This window comes from Capsella rubella, unplaced genomic scaffold (assembly GCF_000375325.1).
Source record: "Capsella rubella cultivar Monte Gargano unplaced genomic scaffold, Caprub1_0 scaffold_7, whole genome shotgun sequence".
Classification (NCBI taxonomy): Eukaryota; Viridiplantae; Streptophyta; class Magnoliopsida; order Brassicales; family Brassicaceae; genus Capsella; species Capsella rubella.
The window spans coordinates 4,343,965-4,363,947 of NW_006238917.1; the positions used below are offsets into that span (position 1 = coordinate 4,343,965).

General features: G+C 36.8%; 5 protein-coding genes across 6 annotated transcripts; 1 reads left to right on the forward strand and 4 right to left on the reverse strand.

Annotated features, from left to right (window-relative positions):
* Nucleotides 1-366: 366 nt before the first annotated feature.
* On the forward strand, nt 367-1,859 carry LOC17878468 (zinc finger CCCH domain-containing protein 49). Its single transcript, XM_023778438.1, has one exon. It carries the CDS (start codon nt 439-441, stop codon nt 1,507-1,509), a length of 1,071 nt encoding a protein of 356 aa, XP_023634206.1. The 5' UTR covers nt 367-438; the 3' UTR covers nt 1,510-1,859.
* Nucleotides 1,860-3,098: 1,239 nt separating this feature from the next.
* LOC17880575 (probable LRR receptor-like serine/threonine-protein kinase At4g29180) lies at nt 3,099-7,242 on the reverse strand. Of its 2 annotated transcripts, none has more exons than XM_023778265.1 (11): nt 7,072-7,242; nt 5,708-6,742; nt 5,468-5,603; nt 5,305-5,376; nt 5,152-5,223; nt 4,983-5,063; nt 4,746-4,888; nt 4,409-4,650; nt 4,137-4,326; nt 3,851-4,040; nt 3,099-3,770 (listed from the first exon to the last, which is right to left on the reverse strand). In XM_023778265.1, the coding sequence occupies exons 1-11, from the start codon at nt 7,148-7,150 to the stop codon at nt 3,290-3,292; spliced, it is 2,721 nt and encodes a 906-aa protein (XP_023634033.1). In that variant the 5' UTR covers nt 7,151-7,242; the 3' UTR covers nt 3,099-3,289. The 2 variants fall into 2 exon arrangements, with proteins under 2 accessions (XP_023634033.1, XP_023634032.1); XM_023778264.1 differs by having other exon boundaries at nt 4,409-4,659.
* Nucleotides 7,243-7,381: 139 nt separating this feature from the next.
* Nucleotides 7,382-9,856, reverse strand: LOC17880734 (meiotic nuclear division protein 1 homolog). The gene is made up of 10 exons (XM_006284410.2): nt 9,695-9,856; nt 9,071-9,151; nt 8,809-8,925; nt 8,661-8,699; nt 8,455-8,562; nt 8,307-8,369; nt 8,174-8,225; nt 8,023-8,067; nt 7,855-7,934; nt 7,382-7,765 (listed from the first exon to the last, which is right to left on the reverse strand). Exons 1-10 carry the CDS (start codon nt 9,695-9,697, stop codon nt 7,661-7,663), a joined length of 693 nt encoding a protein of 230 aa, XP_006284472.1. The 5' UTR covers nt 9,698-9,856; the 3' UTR covers nt 7,382-7,660.
* Nucleotides 9,857-9,984: 128 nt separating this feature from the next.
* Nucleotides 9,985-12,037, reverse strand: LOC17880430 (vacuolar protein sorting-associated protein 32 homolog 2). Its single transcript, XM_006284441.2, has 8 exons — nt 11,916-12,037; nt 11,688-11,815; nt 11,322-11,421; nt 11,119-11,204; nt 10,928-11,019; nt 10,618-10,732; nt 10,347-10,539; nt 9,985-10,235 (listed from the first exon to the last, which is right to left on the reverse strand). The coding sequence occupies exons 2-7, from the start codon at nt 11,757-11,759 to the stop codon at nt 10,348-10,350; spliced, it is 657 nt and encodes a 218-aa protein (XP_006284503.1). The 5' UTR covers nt 11,760-11,815; nt 11,916-12,037; the 3' UTR covers nt 9,985-10,235; nt 10,347.
* Nucleotides 12,038-12,255: 218 nt separating this feature from the next.
* On the reverse strand, nt 12,256-13,991 carry LOC17877771. The gene is made up of 3 exons (XM_006285584.2): nt 13,555-13,991; nt 13,290-13,478; nt 12,256-12,984 (listed from the first exon to the last, which is right to left on the reverse strand). The coding sequence occupies exons 1-3, from the start codon at nt 13,939-13,941 to the stop codon at nt 12,406-12,408; spliced, it is 1,155 nt and encodes a 384-aa protein (XP_006285646.1). The 5' UTR covers nt 13,942-13,991; the 3' UTR covers nt 12,256-12,405.
* Between the last annotated feature and the right edge of the window lie 5,992 nt (nt 13,992-19,983).

Below are 19,983 nucleotides of genomic sequence, written 5' to 3' on the forward strand. Positions count from 1 at the left end.
AAAAGGTGTTTGGATTATGTAATTTGTCGTTTTCTTCTTCAGCGTATCTCTAAACTTCGACCGAGTTCAGCGTATCTAATAATCCTAAAGTAAACCTTACGCTCACAGTTCGGTTACTTTAAAGTCATTTGATAAACGTCCACATCACGAAAACGTCCACGTACGTCTATCCCGTGGATAAGTCACAAGCCGCTGTTATACACGTTTATCTCACAGTCCCGTTACGATAACCTAGATTTTTATTTTTTAACAGCGGTAGAAAAAGCTGCTCCTAGTCCTATGCCTAATAGTGTTAACCATGGTTTAAAAATTTAATTTAACCTAACCATAGTTAAATATTTCAACTACATAAGAAAGCTTTGCCGGCGAATTAGCAAACAACAAAACCAAAAACAAAAACTCCGAATGTGTTTTCTATTCGTTGGAGTTTAAGAGAAGATGATGATCGGAGAAACTCGCCGTGCTTATCCTACTGTTGAAATACCTCCGTGGCCGTCTTGTGAAGATTTTACGTCGGCGGATTTGTTCTCTCCGGCGATGAATAGTCCGGATTGTAGCATGCTTGAAGCTTTGGCGGCGTTGCAGCGTTATCTGCCGTCTAACGAAATGGATCCGGATTCTGACCCGGATCTGCTGGGTCCTGATTCGCCGATCGATGCTTATTCATGCGACCATTTCCGTATGTACGATTTCAAAGTCCGGAGGTGTGCTCGTGGCCGGAGCCATGACTGGACGGAGTGTCCTTACGCTCATCCCGGTGAGAAAGCCCGCCGTAGAGATCCGAGGAAGTACCATTACTCCGGCACGGCTTGTCCTGACTTCCGTAAAGGCGGTTGCTCAAAAGGCGACTCTTGTGAGTTCGCTCATGGTGTTTTCGAGTGTTGGCTTCATCCTGCTCGTTACCGTACTCAGCCGTGTAAAGACGGTGGTAGCTGTCGCCGGAGAGTTTGTTTCTTTGCTCATTCGCCGGATCAGCTTAGGTTTTTGTCTAACCGGAGCCCCGATCGGGTTGATTCGTTTGACGTTTCCTCTCCGATTCGTGCTAGAGCGTTTCAGCTCTCGATTTCTCCTGTCTCTGGTTCGCCGCCGATGAGTCCAAGAGCTGACTCGGAGTCTTCTCCGATGGCTCAGTCACTTAGTCGCTCACTCGGGTCCTGTTCCATAAACGACGTCGTCCCTTCGTTTAGGAGCTTACAGTTCAGCAAAGTGAAGTCGTTTCCTCATAACAATCTTTTATTCGGATTCGGGTCGCCCCGTGGATCTATCTTGGGTCCTGGGTTTCAGAGTCTCCCCACAACACCGACCCGACCCGGGAATCTGGATATATGGGAGCATGGGTTAGAGGAAGAACCCGTAATGGAGCGGGTCGTCGAGTCGGGTCGTGAGCTGCGAGAAAAGATGCGCGAGAAACTACACAAGGAGAATTGCATGGATCGAGTTGATCCGGGTCTGGAACAGAGCATGGGTGATGGTCCTGATGTCGGGTGGGTATCTGACCTGCTCATGTAGACAGAGAGAAACAGTCCGACCCGTATCCGAAGATGAAGTTTCAGTATCGGTTTTTTTGGGATATCTTCCGAGGAAAAGAGGAAGAGATCTTCTTAGTGTGTTCATATTATTTTTATTTTACTAATGTCGTATTATCTGCGAATAATAATTAACTACGGATTTTTGGGGCCTGATTTTTCTGATAAAATCGTTGTATATAGATATGCCTAGGGGTTTTTATATTTTGAAATTTCGGAACATTATTAATATATAGTATTACTATGGTTATTATTATCGTGTTTTATATTATGTTAAATGTAAACCACTTGGTACTAATCAATGTATGAATGCAAATTATTTTACTTTTCTAATGTTTTTTTTGTGTTTCCCTAGCTTTTCTTGATCCAATAGACCAATACCATTAATTTTGTGTGTGTGTGTGTTTTGTTGTTAGTGGGAAGTTTAAATGATTTAACGTGGAAAGATTGTTGTAATTACGGCATTGTAAAATGCTTGAATGGGTCAAATACCTAATGAGTTAAAGTAATGACTTAGCAAAGTAAAAAAGAAGAAATTAAACCAATAAAAGACTTGTTCAATGATATCAAAAGGCTTATCATTTTATTATACAGTATGACAATATCCAATACGATTTGGCAGTAGCATGGATAAGAAAATGACATTAACCAATACGAGATAACCGCAATCACGAAGAATAGTCTAGAGACCCTTTAAACATAAACCTGATCTTGACAAAATCAGAGACAGGTTTTGATGAGAAGAAATCGAGTTTTGAAATAGAGATGTACGAGGCTGTCAATGTTTTATGTCATGCCATTTAGTAACCTTGTCATTGTGTTTAGGAAAAACGAGTAAGCGTGTAAATCGAGTTAAGGATTTTGTTATTTTACTTTGTCAAATACTAATATCTTTCTTAGAAAATTTGGTACTTGACATTTACATACTAGTTCCTCATAAGGACATTTGGGAGAGCTAAGGCAAAATCCAAATCGTAAATATACTGTTTTAATTCTTTTTGCCAACTTACCATCTAACTTGCAATGAAAATATGATTTTGTTTCCTATTTTACTAATGACTGAAATAGACGACATATGGGTCCAATGTTAGGTATTACAATTTACCATTTTTGAAGAAACATAAATGTATATATTAAATGCATTATATATGAATGAGAATGTACATACAGATGGTTTTAATATTGGGAAACGGCCAAATCTGTAATTAGCGAATTAATAGATTTGTGTAGGGTGATTAGCCCACAAACTCGAGCGTAAGGTCAAAAAGAAGAAACCTAATTATGTACCTATTAATTAAGACAAATTTTACTTCCAGTTACTATTTTAATCAATTATTCTTAGCCTAAACTTATGCACAGGTGTTAATCTTAGGCTTTGACTAGTTCGATTACCATAACATTTTCCTGAAATATGAAATTAACTCTGTGTTTAAATGCGGTTATATTACACATGTCAGATATCTTATAATATACAAAAATCATAGAATTGAAATAAAACTCTTACTAATGAAAGTGTGACTCGAAACTCAGTTTTCGCCTTTATATGCATTTTTTTCTGCTTGATTGGTAAAGTGAAAGACAAACAAACATGTACAAGTTCTTTTTCTTACAATTGAATGTTTTTAGCCGTAACAAATTTTCTTAAAAGAAAACAAAAACAAATGAATCTTTAAAATCAAAATGAATCATATGATAATCTTGAAAATAAACACAAAAATAAGATGAGCATAAATGAAGAATCAAACCTTTGATTTATTTTCTCACTACCTTGCCATGGGGCCAAACGTGGAGTAATCTCCATGAGTAAGCGAAACCGATCCGGAAGTGCTATTATATTCGTTGCTGCTATAACTTCGAATCGGCGACCTCGTTTGCTTCTCTTTCACTACTTCCTTCTTGTGATGGCTCTGTGGCTCACGAGCCAGCTCAGCTGCTAAGCACTGTTTCAGATCAGACACGATTTGGTTAGTTGTTGGTCTGTTGGTTCCTCTGTCTCTGACGCATGACATTGCCACCTCTACAAATTTCCAGGCCGAGTTTGAGCAGAAGTCCCCACGAAGCCGTGGATCCATGACGCCGTCTATGTCTCCGGTTTCGAGGAAAGGTTCAACGTAGTGGACAACGTTCATTTTGTCTCCGTCCTCGGTTTTCATTATGGATCGCTGGCCGGTTATGAGTTCTAGGAGGACGATCCCGAAGCTGTACACGTCGCTCTTCTCGTTTAGCTTAAACGTGTTGTAATACCTGTCAATTGAAACAGGTTAATTATGAGACGAGCCTGTTCACATTGGTAACATTAATCCAGTGATGTGTAGCAAACGTACTCAGGATCAACGTAGCCGGGTGTACCCATGACTGCAGTTACGACGTGGCTGAGATCATCCTCAGGGAAGACCTTAGAAAGGCCAAAATCAGCAATCTTGGCTTCCAAGTTATCGCTTAATAGAATGTTTGCTGTTTTAACGTCTCTGTGTACTATTGGTGGTCTGCATCCATGATGCAGATACTCCAATCCTGCCGAGAAAAATTAATTAAAATCGGGTTTCAGAACGGAACACTACTAAATCGGATTTGATAACTTGGTTCAAGGAAGTCAATATGAGGACCAACCTTGTGCAGAGTCTATGGCTATATGGAGTCTCTTTTCCCAGCTAAGGTCCTCTGCATTCTCACTTGAAAGATAATCCTGCAAGTTTCCATTGGCCATGTACTCATAGATGAGAGCCATACTACGACCGTCATCACAGTATCCAACAAACGAGGCTAAGTTCCTGTGATGGACTGTCAAAAGAAGCTCCGCCTGCAAACAATTTACACTTAAGCAACCATAAAACAACATTGTTTAAAATATTTGATCATGTTTTTAATGTTGTTTAGATTACCTCGACTTGGAATTCTTTGGAAACTTGGGAAGATGATGATGATGATGAACCTTTAGTTTTTCCAAATGAAGAATCATTGATCATCTTTACAGCAATTTCAGACCCATCTTCGAGGGAACCGAGGTACACTATACCAAACCCTCCTTTACCGATCACCTTATTGAAGTTATTTGTAATGCTAGAGACTTCACTATATGTGAACCTTCTTTTCCCCGAAGGCAGAAGTGGTCCTGAATAGACTCCTGAATACACTAAACAAATTAAACACTCCTTTTCTTTCAGCATTAATTCTGATTCTTATTAAACTTGAATCGAAGTAAAAGACAAAGCTGCTTACTTATTTTTCTTTCCCTTCTCATGATGAATATGATAGCCAAGGCGACAATGAGAATAATCACTAATGAGGATACAACTAATGGCACAACGATTCTGTTCCCATCCCGACATGAACGGGAGCGACAAATGTTTTGTTCATCCACACTGGAAACACAGAGGAAATTAACAAGCTTCAGAAAATTATAAGATTATCTTATCAAGATGACTATGGTTCCAGGGGTTTGACAAGAAAATGTACCTGAGTGCAAGTCCATTTGTCGTTGATTGTTTTCTGAGAGCTCTCGGTATAAAACCAGTGAAGTTATTTCCTTTCAAATTCCTGCGACAGAAATAAATGTCAGAGACAAAATCATTATCGATTGTCTGTCAATATAGACTCAAACAAAGTCTCTATGTGCGTAACTCACAGGAACTTCAAATATTTTAGATCAGCCAAAAACTCTGGCACGTTTCCTCTTAAGTTGTTGTTTGATAAATCCCTGGGACAACAATGCACAAATCTCTTATAGTTAATGTGATAAAATGGTGAATAGTGTGTATTTATGGTTTGGTATACTTACAATGACTCAAGAAGGGAGAGATTTCTAAATGTAAAGGCTATCGATCCTTGTAACCCGCTTGAGCTAAGATTTCTTCTCGCAGCATAACACAAAAACAAGCTCATCAGCAATCTTCAAGGAAGTAGAAAAATGCAGTTCTGTATGGCCGGAAGGAATAACTTACAGGGACTTGATTTGGTAATTAGAATTGTTGTAGCTGCATCCAATACCTTCCCAAGGGAATAGTCTTGGGGAGCAAGGATCACCACTCCAAACCTTATTCACTTTATACGTTGATTTTATACTTTCTATGGCGTGAACTGCATTACCAAGAGAAAATGGAAAACTGTGAGCCTCAGTGAAAATCAAGGTTCAGATTTTATCAAATATAGGTAGTCGACTAATAAAGTAGAGATGAACATACCGTCTTCAGTTGTGGTGGAAAATTCATCCAGAGATTGTGCTGTAAAAATCTCAATAGCATTGAGTATTGGTGGACGCGTTGAATCTGCGGTCTTCTGAACAGAGATCCAGTGATCTTTACCAGTGAAAGCTCGTGAATTAGACACTGTCATTGAGTACTCAGAAGAAGGATTGAAAGCTCCTGAAACAGGCGACCCATTCCAGAATATCTTGATTTTTCTGCTCTCGTTCCTCTTGAGGATTTCAAGTTCAGCAAAATAAAGGTATGCATAGAACCGAGTATCTGGATCGCTTGATGTCCAAGACAGTTCCAATGGCTCATCATCACTTTTAGGCGAAGCAGCTGTCTTAATAACTTCATCTGGTGGCCGATAACCAGACTGAAAAATATCAATATACCCAGTAGTCATGGTTGAATTCCAAGAGACTGGAGAGTACGGAGACCAAATACGATCATATGTATCCTTTTGGTACCGTCCTGTTCCATTCAGATATCCAGTATCCCATCTTTTATAGAGTACCAGTGAGACATTTCTTCCAAACTCAGTACCATAGATTGAGCTATTCATTGGCCGGAGCTCCAAGGCTGAAATAAAAGGTGTTCCTTTACCTTTGTTCACGAGGCAAACATATATTGTATCTGACTTTGCAAAGCTGAGGATCTCCTTGATGACATTCTCAGAAGCATTTCTGAATTTCACTGAGCTCCAGAAATTCACGTTTACATAGAGATCAAACTCAGGCAAAGCTTCTTTACCGTCGTAGTTTCCATACATAAACGAAGCTCTGATGAGATAAAGGTTCCCTTTTCCATCGGAGGGAGTTAAGGTGTAACAGTTTCTGTCACCTTGGGGAAAAGATCTGACATCAGCAAGTGGGAATGGCAAAACCGGGTTTTTCGGATAGCCGTATTCTTCAGAGACGTTCACATTTACTCCAGCATTTATGTAAGGTGCATCCCAGGTGTAACTAATACCAGTATCAGTGTCAACATAGTTTATATTAGGGGGTGATCCACAATCTATGCTGATGAAACCTGGATCAGATGAAGAGGTTATAGAATGTAGATAGTTCTAATAACGTTTGAGAAAGTTCTTATCCAAATTCTAAGACAGGTCTAAAATCTACCAAACTTTTCAAATGTTAGAACGTATGGCTTCCAAATCTACCAGACATGGACTCCATTTATCATGTCAAACCTATAATAAAAATGAGTTCTGGAAAACATGCAACACCAGGATCTAATGAATCTTTCATTTTGTAGTATCGACAAATATATATCAAAATTTCAAAAATCTGTGGTCTGATAAATACTCATTTTCAAATCAAAACAGACGCAAATAAGCGAGAATAAGACTCACGAACCTGCTTGGCCTTGGCCATGAACTACAATGGCGGTGGCAATGACGCCAAAAAGGATGAGAAAAACAGAGTGAGCTCCCATGTTCTTCTTTTGTAAGCTCAGCTCATCATCGTCAAACAGACAACCTGCGATTAAGATAACACAAAAACACAAAATACCCAAAGTACAAAGTCTACGCCTATTTCCTTTTTCTGGGAGCACCAAAATTGGCCTGGAGGTGTATAATATAAGTGCTGCTCACGACTGAAAAAAAGCGGCTAAGAAAGAATAGAAAATTGTAATACAGCGAATAAGAAAAATAACCTGTGGGTCAACAACAACTAACGCATGATATATATGACTCCAATAAAATATTATAAGGACATAGCCGACTAATACATAGAAAATCAGAAGCACTAAAAGTCTTTTATCTGACCACAAAACTGACGTGAAAGAGTTTTGATTTAAGATGATCTGGTCACAAACAATGAAAGACCGTTGCAACCTTTAGGACAACTGTAAAGAACCAGAAACTTCTTAAGAAGGATAGTGATTAAGAAGATTTTGATTTAGCTAGAGTGTCTTTAACTGTCATGCTCTGAAGTATTAAAACTAAGTTTCATCTTCTATCAGCTGCCTTGCAGTATCAGCTTCAACGGATGAGCTCAAAGGGAATGAAGATAGCTCTATGTAATCAAAGTCGTCAGTGATTCCCGCCTGAAAATTACCGATCTGATTAGATCTCTATGATTGAAGAAAATGAGAAAACTGAAAATGATAACATGGTGATAAGATCTTGAAGATACCTCCGTGTATAGATGTTCCAGCTGTTCCTTGGCCTGGGGAAAGTTGTTTGAACACCATTGTCGCAATGTGAAGATGTTATCTGAGTAAGATTGAAAGAACTACAATTGTAAATATTATGAACATTTTAAACTTAGAAACAAATACCCATGTTTTGGAAATGAAAAAACCTGTCCATCTGTTAGCCGATTGGTGAGCAACTTCAATTGCATTCCCTATCAGAATAAGAAGAAATATAGAGGTTGGTATTTGCTCCACGAGGAACGGGAAAACCTTAGGAAATTAAACCAAAAAAAAAGTAGTGTATTATGCAGAAATTACTCTTTGCCTCCAAGGTAGCTGGATCGTTGTCAGCAAACTGTACCATCTCGTTCTACATAAGAAGAAGAAACTGTAAGTAACTTTCTAAAAACGAGAAAACCTTTGTGCAAAAAGATAGACAATGTAATCTGACCTTCAACTCTTTGTGTTTATTTTCAATATCTTTAAGTTGCGTCAAGGCCTCTGTTCGTTCTCCCTGAAGCAAGAACAGCAGTTCTGGTGAAAAGAGTATGAAAGGTTTTTATTCATATCATTTATTCTGCCATACCAAAATTACTTACGGATTCTTCCCTTCCCTTCTTTAAGGCTTCACACTGATCAACAAGTTCTGCTAGCCTTTTATTACTACCTTGAAGATCAGAATCAAGCTTTTGGCGAATACTCCTAAGCTGTGCATTCAGAATAAGATCAGAATCAATAAACTTTGATATACTCAAGTTTAAAAGAAGCAATTTGATGTTATATCAGGATGAGAACGGTTGCTCACTTGGTTGCCAGCACAGCTGGGAAGGCTCCAAAAGTAGATCTTCATGTGAATAATTTATAAACACTGTCAAACGACGTATAACAGCAACAAGGACTACATGGCAACAAATGAAATATAAGTTATAAAAGGATCCAACATAGCAACTCACAGAAATTCCAATCTTGTCCTTGGCAACAAGATCATCATCCACCAAACTCTGGATAACATCTTTCACCGACTGACTAATTACACCTCTCTTTGGCCCCATCTTCTCGAGCTCCTTTAGCTGAAAATATTTGCAAAACCCATAAGTGCTGGTATCTCAAATCCATTAGCTCAATAACAAAATAACGGAGCACTTGAGGAAGATGAGTTTTGGCAGGTTAAACCAGTGCCTATTAACAAGCAGTAAAAACTAAAAAAGAGCTCACTAGGAAGAAGTCTTGAGACTCATAGAATATCTGAAGCATCTTCTCCCGCTTCTCCTCCAGCGAAAGCCCTCGTTTCTTCGACTGAATGTTATCAACAATAGGGAGTTGAGCAAATCTTCAAAAAAAGAAGAAGAAATCGAACAAAATGATGGACAATCAAAGTGCTTCTAAAACGAAATCTCAAAATCCAAACAGTCTACACTGATTTACAGCTGAGAGTTCGAAAATTGGCTGCTAGATAAACGCAAATCTTAGACAGCCTATTGATTCGCGTCATGCAATCCAAGTGTTTGCGGAAATTCCTCAAACAAATCTGTCATGAGCTACGGAAGAAAGAAACAGAGCTACGGATTTCAAAACTAGGAAAAGTTTTATCTAAAGTTACGCGAAGAAAATTAGAAACACAAATCGAGGTTGCAAAACATTCAAACAAATAGGTCGAAATCGAAAGTCAAAATTCTCGTGTAAGCCGAAGAAACACAAGCTACGCTCATCAGTTCACGATAACCATAGATCACAAAATTGCAGAGGATCACTCGATCTTCCCAGAACGATTCACGAACTGGTCACAGAGGTTCATCATTTGCGAGACATAATCAATCACAATCGTCCAGAGTATATTACCATCGTGATCTCTTGTTACCGATGATGCAATCCAAAGGATTTTGAAGCTCTGCTACTCCTCTCTCTCCTCTCTCTTCCTCTCTCTCGCTCACTCTCTCTCTCAGATATTTCGAAATGAAAATTGTTGAAGAAGACTTGAAAACTTAAGCGGGCATTATCCCTCGCTTTCTGTTTCACTATTTTTTCCCTTAAATTTGAATTGAATTATAAACGACGCGGAGTTCAATTATAAAACACCAAAACGGCAAGGCTTCTTATAGCGACGATGTCAACGGATTGTTGACTACAAATGGCTAAATCTATCTTATTTATAAGGCGAAAGTAATTAACTCAGTAGATTATTTAACAAAAGTAAAGAGTGTCATAAAAGATACAAAAATTACAAAATGATAAATTATGTGAAGAACAATCAAATGCAGATAACATTCATGACGGGGACTATAAAAGTTTCGCTCCGATTTAATTTGACTCAGATCCTTATATACATCGTCTGTTCTTGTTTATCAATGCATACATGTCTCTGCTCGGAGAGATGAATAACCTGCAGTTAAACCAAAGCCAATTACATTAGTAATTGATTACAAATCCATACTCTGTGAGCAGATTGATTGTTTAAGCTTTGCATAGATGAAGAGAAGAGAAGTGAAGTGACCTTAGAGGGCCATCTCAGCCTGTAATGCAGCGAGTTCTTCTTCCTCTGCAGTCCGCTTCTGGGGAACAGGACGGGCGGTTTGACGCCCTGCTGGAACGGGAACTGAAGGCAATGGAGCGGTTGTTGTCGGCTGAAGAAGTTGTTCTTCAAGCTCTGCACCTTCTAGTTCATCAAGCTCTGCTTCAAGCTCATCCTATCAAAGAGAAAAGTTCTTGTTAGACAAAGATCATTAGCTGAAAAAATAAGATCATGTCAAGAACAAGGAAGCTACCTCATCAAAGTCAGCCGCTGCCCCAATTGGAGTTGACAATGCTTCTTGGATCTGTTTCATGTTCTCGGTCTGCTCATTGATCTCGTCCATGGTCTTATCCACGTCATCAATATTTCTGCAATATATAGGGTGTTTCCAAGTTAGGTAGGCACTTGAAACATTAATACATTCAAGCAATGCTAAAAGGCAAAAATACAAAAAGATAAAGGAGATAATGAAGTTTGTTAATGTTATTGTTATTGTTACTGATTCCCAAAACCAATAAGAATAAAATGGTTAAGCAAATGGTTTAAATGTGATAAATACTTACGTTGCTTTTTGCATTGCTTTCATTGCAGAAGCTCCACTCCTCAATGCATCAACAGTTTCAGTTGTTGCTTTTGCACCTTCTAACATAATCATCTGTATGAAAAGAGAGATTTGATCCCAATAAAGTCATCATTTACTGCTGAAACTAATAAACTTAAAAGGAGCGTAACAGAAATCAAAAATAAAACTCACTTGATCATGTATACGAAGCTGGAAATTCCCAAGTTGTTCAACTTGCTGCTCATATAACCTCTTCCTTTTCAAACATTGTATAGCCGCTGCACAAGACAGATACACCTTAAGTACTTGAGTAATAACAAAGACACAACAAGCATAGACTGTATATAAATAAAAATACTAATGAATCATAATAGTCACAGAAAATATGATTGTACCGCGTTTGTTCTTTGACCGGCTGTATTCTTTAGCCTTCTCAACCTCTTGACCAGCCTTCTTCAAAAGTACTTTCTCCTTTTTCTCTAGCATCTCAAGCGTCTGATACAAACAAACATAACAATTAGCCAAACCATGGAAAAGTTTAGAAATTGAAACAACATAAACAAAAACTTGAAATCCCCAATTCAATTAACAGTCAACTATATGGTTTTTACAAATCGAAAAACGGATTTGGAACCTTAACCAAATAGATCAAAACTAAGAGTAAACAGCCAGTACAGAGCTCAGCTTGAAAGATCGAATTTTTGATGTTTTTTCAAATCAAACGTTGATTGACACAGAGAAGTGTTGGAATCGGAACATACCTCGTTAAGCTTGTCTAAAGTTTGGAGAGCATTAGACTCCTGCTTGGGTTTCCCGAATAACCGATTCATCATAGTTGCTCAAATTCACCGACGATTAAGAAACCCACTTCGAAAACGATCACAGGTCACTAAAAGTTACAAAAAACAAAATCAACCCTAGTTATGAACCGATCGGATCAATAGATAACGAGAACGAAACAGATTTCGTAAGAATTGAATCCAATATACCTTATGAAATCTGGATTTGGCGATGGGGAAGATCAATTTTAAAGAGTAAAGGAAAAATAATGGAAATCTATACTATATAAAGGAGGGACCTTTATTTTTGTGTTCTTCCGCGTTTGTTTGGAGAGAGACGACAGAGAAGGATTAAGATCGAAGGAAGCAAGTTTCTCTTTTCCCACACGCGTTGAAGAATCGTTGGCACGTGTATATATTTAAGTGGAAGTTTACGATCAGTCTCGTGCATGCGTACTAGGCGATCATAGTGGATAAGTAGTTTAACCAAACCAAGTTCGTTGTTTAGTTTGCTAACCGGACAATGTCGCGATTACAGCACTACACAAAATTTAATACACGATAATGAATATCAATGCGATAATACACAATGCAAATCCCAAACAAGAGACAAGAACGTTTTGAATTTTGTCAGTCAAGAAGCTTACAAAACTCTTAAGAGTATCAAACTATGTGAAAATTTGATACACGAGAATAAGAATCACCAATGCATTCTACGCCTTTCGATATTCCCAACCACGGCTTCTCGGACACCCGAACACGACGGTCTCTGCATCCGAACACCGCCACCGATACTCCTCCTCAATCCTCCGCCGGTAGCATTACTCTCCGGCCTCTGTCTCGGTGCACTATGCGACCTCAATTTCGCCCTAAACGACATTGTATCTGCCGTGTAACCCGAGTTAAATTCTCCCGACAAGAAACAGAACCGGTGAGCGATAGCATCAGCCTCAGCATCCACCTCCGCCTCTGCTCCGACGCCCGAGCAGCATACACTCCTCGCCGGAGACCCACCTGCGAAACGAGGTGTACTCTGTGCCGTCGGGAACTTGCTACTGCACTCGTCCCATTCGGGTTTAGGCATTGACAGACGCGGTGGGATGCGACCGGAAAGAGGTGAAGAGAGCGTGCGTCGAAACGGGTTGTCTAAGAAATCCGACCCGGATAAAACGGGTCCTCGGATCCTATAAGTTCCGGGTCTGGTTCCTGTATCTACCTCCACTATCTTAGCTGTCTCTTCGCCGTTGTTTCGATTTTCCAAAGATCCGGAGAATCTTTCCTGTAAAAAAAAAAGTTACATCAACAACACTTTTTACAACCAGGTTAAAAAAAAGTTTGTTTATATCTTTTCACAATTTGGTTCAAAAAGTTTCAATCTGCTTACAAACTAGTTCAAAAGATTTCAACTTTTTACATAAAGGTTAAACAGTTCTTGCAAAGTTTAAACATTTTGCTCTTACAAAATTAGTAAACAAGTTTATTCTTATCTACTTAGAAATTAGTTAAGATAATTAAAAAATACTCGTATTAATAATCTCAACATAAAAGCCAGTACGGTCAAACCGGAAAAGTAAGTAAAGTTACCGTGGACTTTCTCGCCGGAGCAGCATTTCCGATACGGCGGAGAGCTCTCTGAAACTTAACAGTGGCTTGAGCTCTAATAAGTGCTTCCATACTCCGGAGAGTCGCCGCCGCTTGTTTCCGTACCAAATAACCTCTAACCAAAGCTTGTATCTTCACCACTCCTTTCAACGCTCTCAAAGCTTTTCTCGCCTTTACGTTACAAAAACATAACGCTCAGTTACTTAATAATTAATTAAAAAAAAGGATTAGTAAAAATTGTAAGTACCAAGTAGCCTCTGAAGGAGCATTGGATCTGCATAGCTGCACGGTTCTCACGAGTATTTCCACCTCCAAGCGGACCACTCTTTCCTTGACCTTGGAGCCTAACAACCGCAGCAGCCGCTTTAGCAGACGCAAGGGCTGCGTCAGCGGCATAAGCTGTGGCCGCAGCAACCGCTATTGCATGCGTTCTACGCTCTTTCTCCTCTTCACCAGCCGCGTAGAACGACCTTAGCCACGCAGCTTCTTTCTCGGAGATGTTTGGTGGTATGGTCTCGTAGCTGTCGCAAAGAGAGCGGTCAAGACGGTTGGAAATGGCACCGGTATCGGAACCGGAACATGAGGACGGTTTGATTCCGAACAAACCCTTAAACCATCTCGTTGCTCGACCCATTTTTTTTTTTTTGTCTTGTCTCTTTTACTCTGTGGTCAATTTTGTGATGAGATTCTTCTTTCTTGTAATGGTTTCACTTGTGAGTAAAAGAAACAGGTTTTTATTTTTTTAGTATCTATTTATTTTTTATTGACCAACACGAGAAGGTGTATGTATATATATATATTAAAAAAAATAAGATACGACGAAGTATGGCGTACGATTTGGCCGTGATAGGGTCCATTTACAGTGTTCTACAGTTTAACGTATAGTGATGAAGGTTATTCGTAAGTTAGGTTCCATTTTTGTTTTTAATGTACCCTGAAATGTAATTAAGGGTTACAATTAGAGAAAAATACGTTCATAGTTTGTGTAATACGGTCTATGATAATTCATCAGTGCGTATGAACCTGACCATTTTTCAAAAAAAAAGATATGGAAGAAAAAACATAAAAAAAAATTTGAAGTAATGAGACGTTCAAGACAGCTATCATATAGACAGGTGCTTTTCCATTTTCTGCAAACTTTATTTACCTGCAGAAGTTGTTTGCGTAATCATGTTTGACATTCCCATGCAATTATCCTTTTCTTTTCCTTTTAATTAGCTCAAGACAAATATTTTTGTTTCTGAAAAAAAAATAAAAAATGAATCAGACAAGAGGAACTGAATCACCATATTGAAGAATCATTTGTTTATTACAGTTTTCTACCTATGAAATATATTTATCAAACTAAAAACGTAGGTCTAAAAAAAAAAAAAAAACGTAGGTCTATGTGATGGAAACACGAAAGATAAAACAAATTATTAATGTGTGTAGCCAATCTGTGGAATTTGGTTGTGCGATCTAAATTTAACGTATAAAGTTGGACACAGTTTTTTTTTTTTTTTTGGTTTCGAAATTCCTCTATAGTATTTCTTATAAATTTATCGTATGTGTTGTCTATTGTATCTACATATTATGCTATATGTATACGCCTTGGAAACCCAACTTGATTAACTTTTTATAAAGTTCTGATAAAAGGAGAAATTGGCAGTAAAAAAAAAAACAGTGAAAAGGAGAACGTAACGCTCTTCTTGGCCGCCTTACTAAGCAAATAATGCCAATGGTCGTCTACTTTGTTTAATATAAATTCCAAATGTTTCGATCTTTAGAGAAAACTATTGTTATTTATTAACTAGATTACCGTTCCATAGTAAACCTTGTTCTGTGCTTTGATCTGCTACAAAACACATGTTTTACATAGTCTAAAAACTTAAATCTATGTCATGTTGCATCCGTATACTACAGAACATTGTTTATTTGGAGCCTATATAGTCCAAATCATTGCATATTTCATCTGAATTATGATCCTCTTTTGGGGGAATATAATGATATTCGAGGAACAAACAAAATAAAAAAGAGAAAACAAAAATTCTGTTTTATAGATAAAACAGATCCCAGCAGGCAGTGATTCCAACTCAGTGGAGGAGACCTAACATGCCAATTTTTAGTTCACAGCCTTTGTCATTTTCTACTACCCAAAAACTCTGAATGAATTTGTAAAGTCGAAAATGAAATTTCTTGAGAACTGAGACAACCCCATTTATTTGTTTTTTTTTTCAAGATTATAGCTAAAGGAATATTTTAGGAATATATTACTATATCACTTGATAGAGAGCAGTCCAATGTTATTTCATGTTGCTCTAACATGGATTAAAAACATACTACTAGTTATGACTTAACTGATTGAACAACTAGTATGTTAAAGAAAGGATTTAAAGTGTATTTATACAAACATAAAATCTACGATAAATGGCTTGCTTTATTAGAAAATGGAATACTCTGTGGGGGTTATAAGAAAGTAATACTAGTAATCACCATTACCACCAATTATAATATTTATCTACAAAAATGTTGCGTTAAAAGTTTGAATCAGAGAAGATTAAAAAGAAAAAGTAGAGAATCTAGAGAGTGAGGTCACGTATCTCTTGTCTAATTATGGAAGTAAAAAAGTCTTCGGCTCTTCGGTCATTTGAATTTGACAATCCTTTTCTCTTGCGGTCCTTTCTTCAATTTCGACGTACACTTGGACTTGATAGGTTTTTTTTTTTTTTTTGCTTTCTGTTACGATTGTTGTATCTCAAGATTATCAACTATTGAGTACCGAAATAGTATCAAATATTGGGCACCTTGATTTTGCACGTGAACCTTATATGCTTTAGGGATCCTCAAGGTGCTGCTGCTTTTTGCTGGTTTTGGATCTCATATAAGGCAGGACACAAACTGTTGGGCTTGGTACTGACTTATGCCAGATAATGTCTATTTCGGTTTTCACTTAGTTTTTCTTCTTCAGTTAATCAAACTAGGCCCAACTGCGCCTTACATGGACTAATAACGTTAAATTCGTCTTGGCTAAGTTCTTGAAATGGGCCCTTAGGCAACTTACATTACATGGCGAAAATTATATATATATATATATCTATGGAAGGATGTTTTGGTTTGTTTCCTTCCATAGAAGAAGACAGTTATGTGGAACAGTGGTTTGGGTTTATACCCATAACTCTCCTTTAGACATCATCAGACCAGAAAAGCGAGAGACGTCACATGACCAAAGAAGCAACCAGCATACTATATAGTTAACCATATATCCCTTAAATCGGTTTGGTTTCTTGCTCTAGTGTAACAAAAATCAGAAATAGAACTTTCGCTCCATGTCTCCAACATAATTAACAAACGAAGTGAAAATCAATGGTTTTTTTAACCCAGAGGAGATGTACATTTAACGGTTTGGTGTATGAACTTTGATGTTCATATGTGTAGTAATCTTCAAACCTTTTCTTCAAATTAATAAATCTTACGTGAAGTTGTATTTTTGAAACTACATAGTTTGCAATTAGTGTATAGTTTTATATGTATTAGTCTAGCTAGCTAAGTAGCTAGGCTCCATCCCACTTTTGATTTGGTTCACTTAAGGTGGGAAACAGAAACCAAAATTAAAAGATATCCAGATTCAATATCTATGGAACATATACTGAAAGGAACAAACATTCCTATGTACCATACTCACTCGTAATTTGCTTGTTTAACCCTTAAAGACTATAAAATTATGCTGGTCAAATCATTAAGGAGAGTCAAATGGTTGGGTCTACATATTTCAAAATCAAGACATGTGAATTGAGGAAAGAAATAACAAAAGGTCTGGTAAAAAAGCCCTAAAAAGAGCAAGAAAAGGAAAACATGTGGAGAAAAGAGTGTCCCACAGGCAAGTCATGTGTTCATGAATCTTGTAGCTTAATATACAGATATTTTATTATTTATGTATATCATTTAAACATGCAACTTGCAAATTTCAATATGTAAGTATCTATATACAATTTATTATGTCAATTGAAGTTAAATAAAATTATAAAATTCAGAAGAAAAAACCATGTCGGGTCGGCCATATTTTTTTATATCACTACATAATTTTCTGGTAATGGATTAGTACTGATTCAAATGTATGATATGAGGAAAATTTGAGTATTTAACTATCTTCAATTTGATAGATAATAAACTCTTACTTTCATGAATATATATGTATGACGTATGCAAGTCAATCTACATCACTTCAATGTCATATATTATCACACAGTTTTTCAAATTTAAAACCCTAAAAGCTAAGGTCCATAACACGTAAGAAAACATGTTTACTTCTTGATTGAACTAGTCTCAAGATTTTGTCTAGGATAACCTTTGCGTGAAAGTACAATCACAAATTGCAACTAATTAAATCTCTTAAAAACTTTTTTGAAATGTTAGATAATAGTTTTGTGGAGAAGATTTTCTTAAAATGAGTTTATGTCACCTCTTTTGTTATTTATTTTCGGGAATTATAGGACAAAGATGGGTATGATATTGTGAAAGTGTTGGTTATAAGGTGGACAAATAAATTAGAAAATTAGGGCATTCGCCAAAACATGCCAGTGTAGGCTCCCATGTATGCGCATGTGTTTTGGTCTCTCATAGCATGGTGGTTTAGTTTGTGTCCTTTCATTTTAATTTTTGATTATTTAAAATTTGTAATATGTGTTTTCATTTGTGGTCTTTGTTATCACATGTTTGTCCACTATTGGTTATAAATTGGGATGGATTGTTACCATAAATGGAACCCATGTGACATGAAAAGATAGCTTTTGCTTATGGTCATGCACATATAGATACACTTGGATATATATACTATAGTTTTGAGTGGCTAGATATTTATCAATAATTATATATAGAGGTTGAGCTGATCTACTAAGAAAGATAAGCTATAAAATAACTTTGACTTATAGATATATTTTTCTGGTCGAAAGACTTATAGATACATTAATATATACATATCTCCCATTTTTATATATATACCATTTGTTATATATATATAGCTTCCCACCATTTATAATATATGTCCAAAACAGCATCCACCATGGTTCTTAGATGGATTTGTCCCCAATCAAAATAATAAATTAGTTTTCACATTAATTTACATTATCATTAGTGCACTGAAGTATTTGGACTAGTACAATTGCATTATAAGCACTCAAATGCCAAATATACATGATAAAAAAGAGTTGACACAAAATCAATGATATGATTAACTAATGTTTCGCCAGAATATTAGATTCTTCCAATTAGAGAACACTCAGAATAGAATGTTATTTTTGTTTAAGTGTGCATGTGATAATGTCTTCTACAAAGATTCTTCAAACTAATGATGATGTCATTTTCAATAGAATTTCTTTGGTCTAAATCAAACTAAGTAGCATGTAGAAACGTGTTCTTAGATTATTAAAACTAACTTAGATAACATATGTAAGAAAATAATGTCAAACAAAATATTTAATTAGGATACTAGATATTTCTTTCATAGTTGATAATAAAAAGTATATATTTCCAAATAACGCGAAAACTTATGCTTCAATTTAAAGATATATGTGCATATGATCTCATAAAATATCATGATCTAATACTATTGATGATAAGTTGATATTTAGCAACACATACATAGATCAAACAGCATTTGATACTATCACTTTGAATCTTAAGTTGTTGGCTTCTGAAAGTATGAATGCATTTTCTTAGGTAGTTAGTTGATTAGTCAAGTATCATGTTGCAGTCCATTGCAACATGACTCCTTACTCCTTTGATTCAGTGCATTGTAGTTGGCCGCAGAAACTAATAAACACGGCAGTGGAGAAAGATTGCCAAAACTTACTACTGTATATGGTAGCTTATAGATGCATGAAGTAGTAAGATTGAGATGATAAGATGAACAACAAACTAATAATCCATTGCAATAGTAAGCTTTACTTGTTGGTTAAAAGAAAGGAACAAACATACAAGTCAAATTAATAAATAGTGAGTGACTAGTGAGAAGAAGAGGAGGGTAAGTAAAGGGAGAGGCCCCCTCGTGTGGAATGTGAGCAGTACACTCCAATTATATAACTTGTGCTCTGTCTTAATATGTGGGACATCTGCCACTGTTCTGCTTCTCCTTCTTCACTTTCTCTCTCTCAACTACTTTTGTCTTCTCTCTCCCTCCCCCACACAAATGTTATCTATTTTTGGGGCAGTGAAATTAACTCTTTCTTCATGTATTTTTTTGTTTTTGTTTTGGCTCCAACCTTTTTTTTCTTCTTTCTTGATCTATAATCTTTTTCACCATTTATTACGCTTTTTTCATATCTTAGATTCTTTTTTCATCAAAATGGAATCTTTTGCATTCTAGGTGATTCAAAGAATAGGAAAACCTGAGGAAATAGGTCTATAGTTTCTATATATAACACCTAGCTAACCTATAATAAGGTTTGAATATATTAACATTCAACGCTTGAATCTTTTTATTTTTGGTATACAACGCTTGTTAATGCTATACTATTTTTTCACACCCGAATGATGTAAAAGGTTCATGAATTCTTTTGGAGATATATATATGCTTCTGTCAGAAGACTGTATATGGAGAGATGCGGTCAAATAAAGACCACAATGAGTGAGTTTTATTTGTATCCCGATCAGATAAATAGTAAAATTTTGTTAGATGTTTAAAGAAAATAAAGCAAGCACT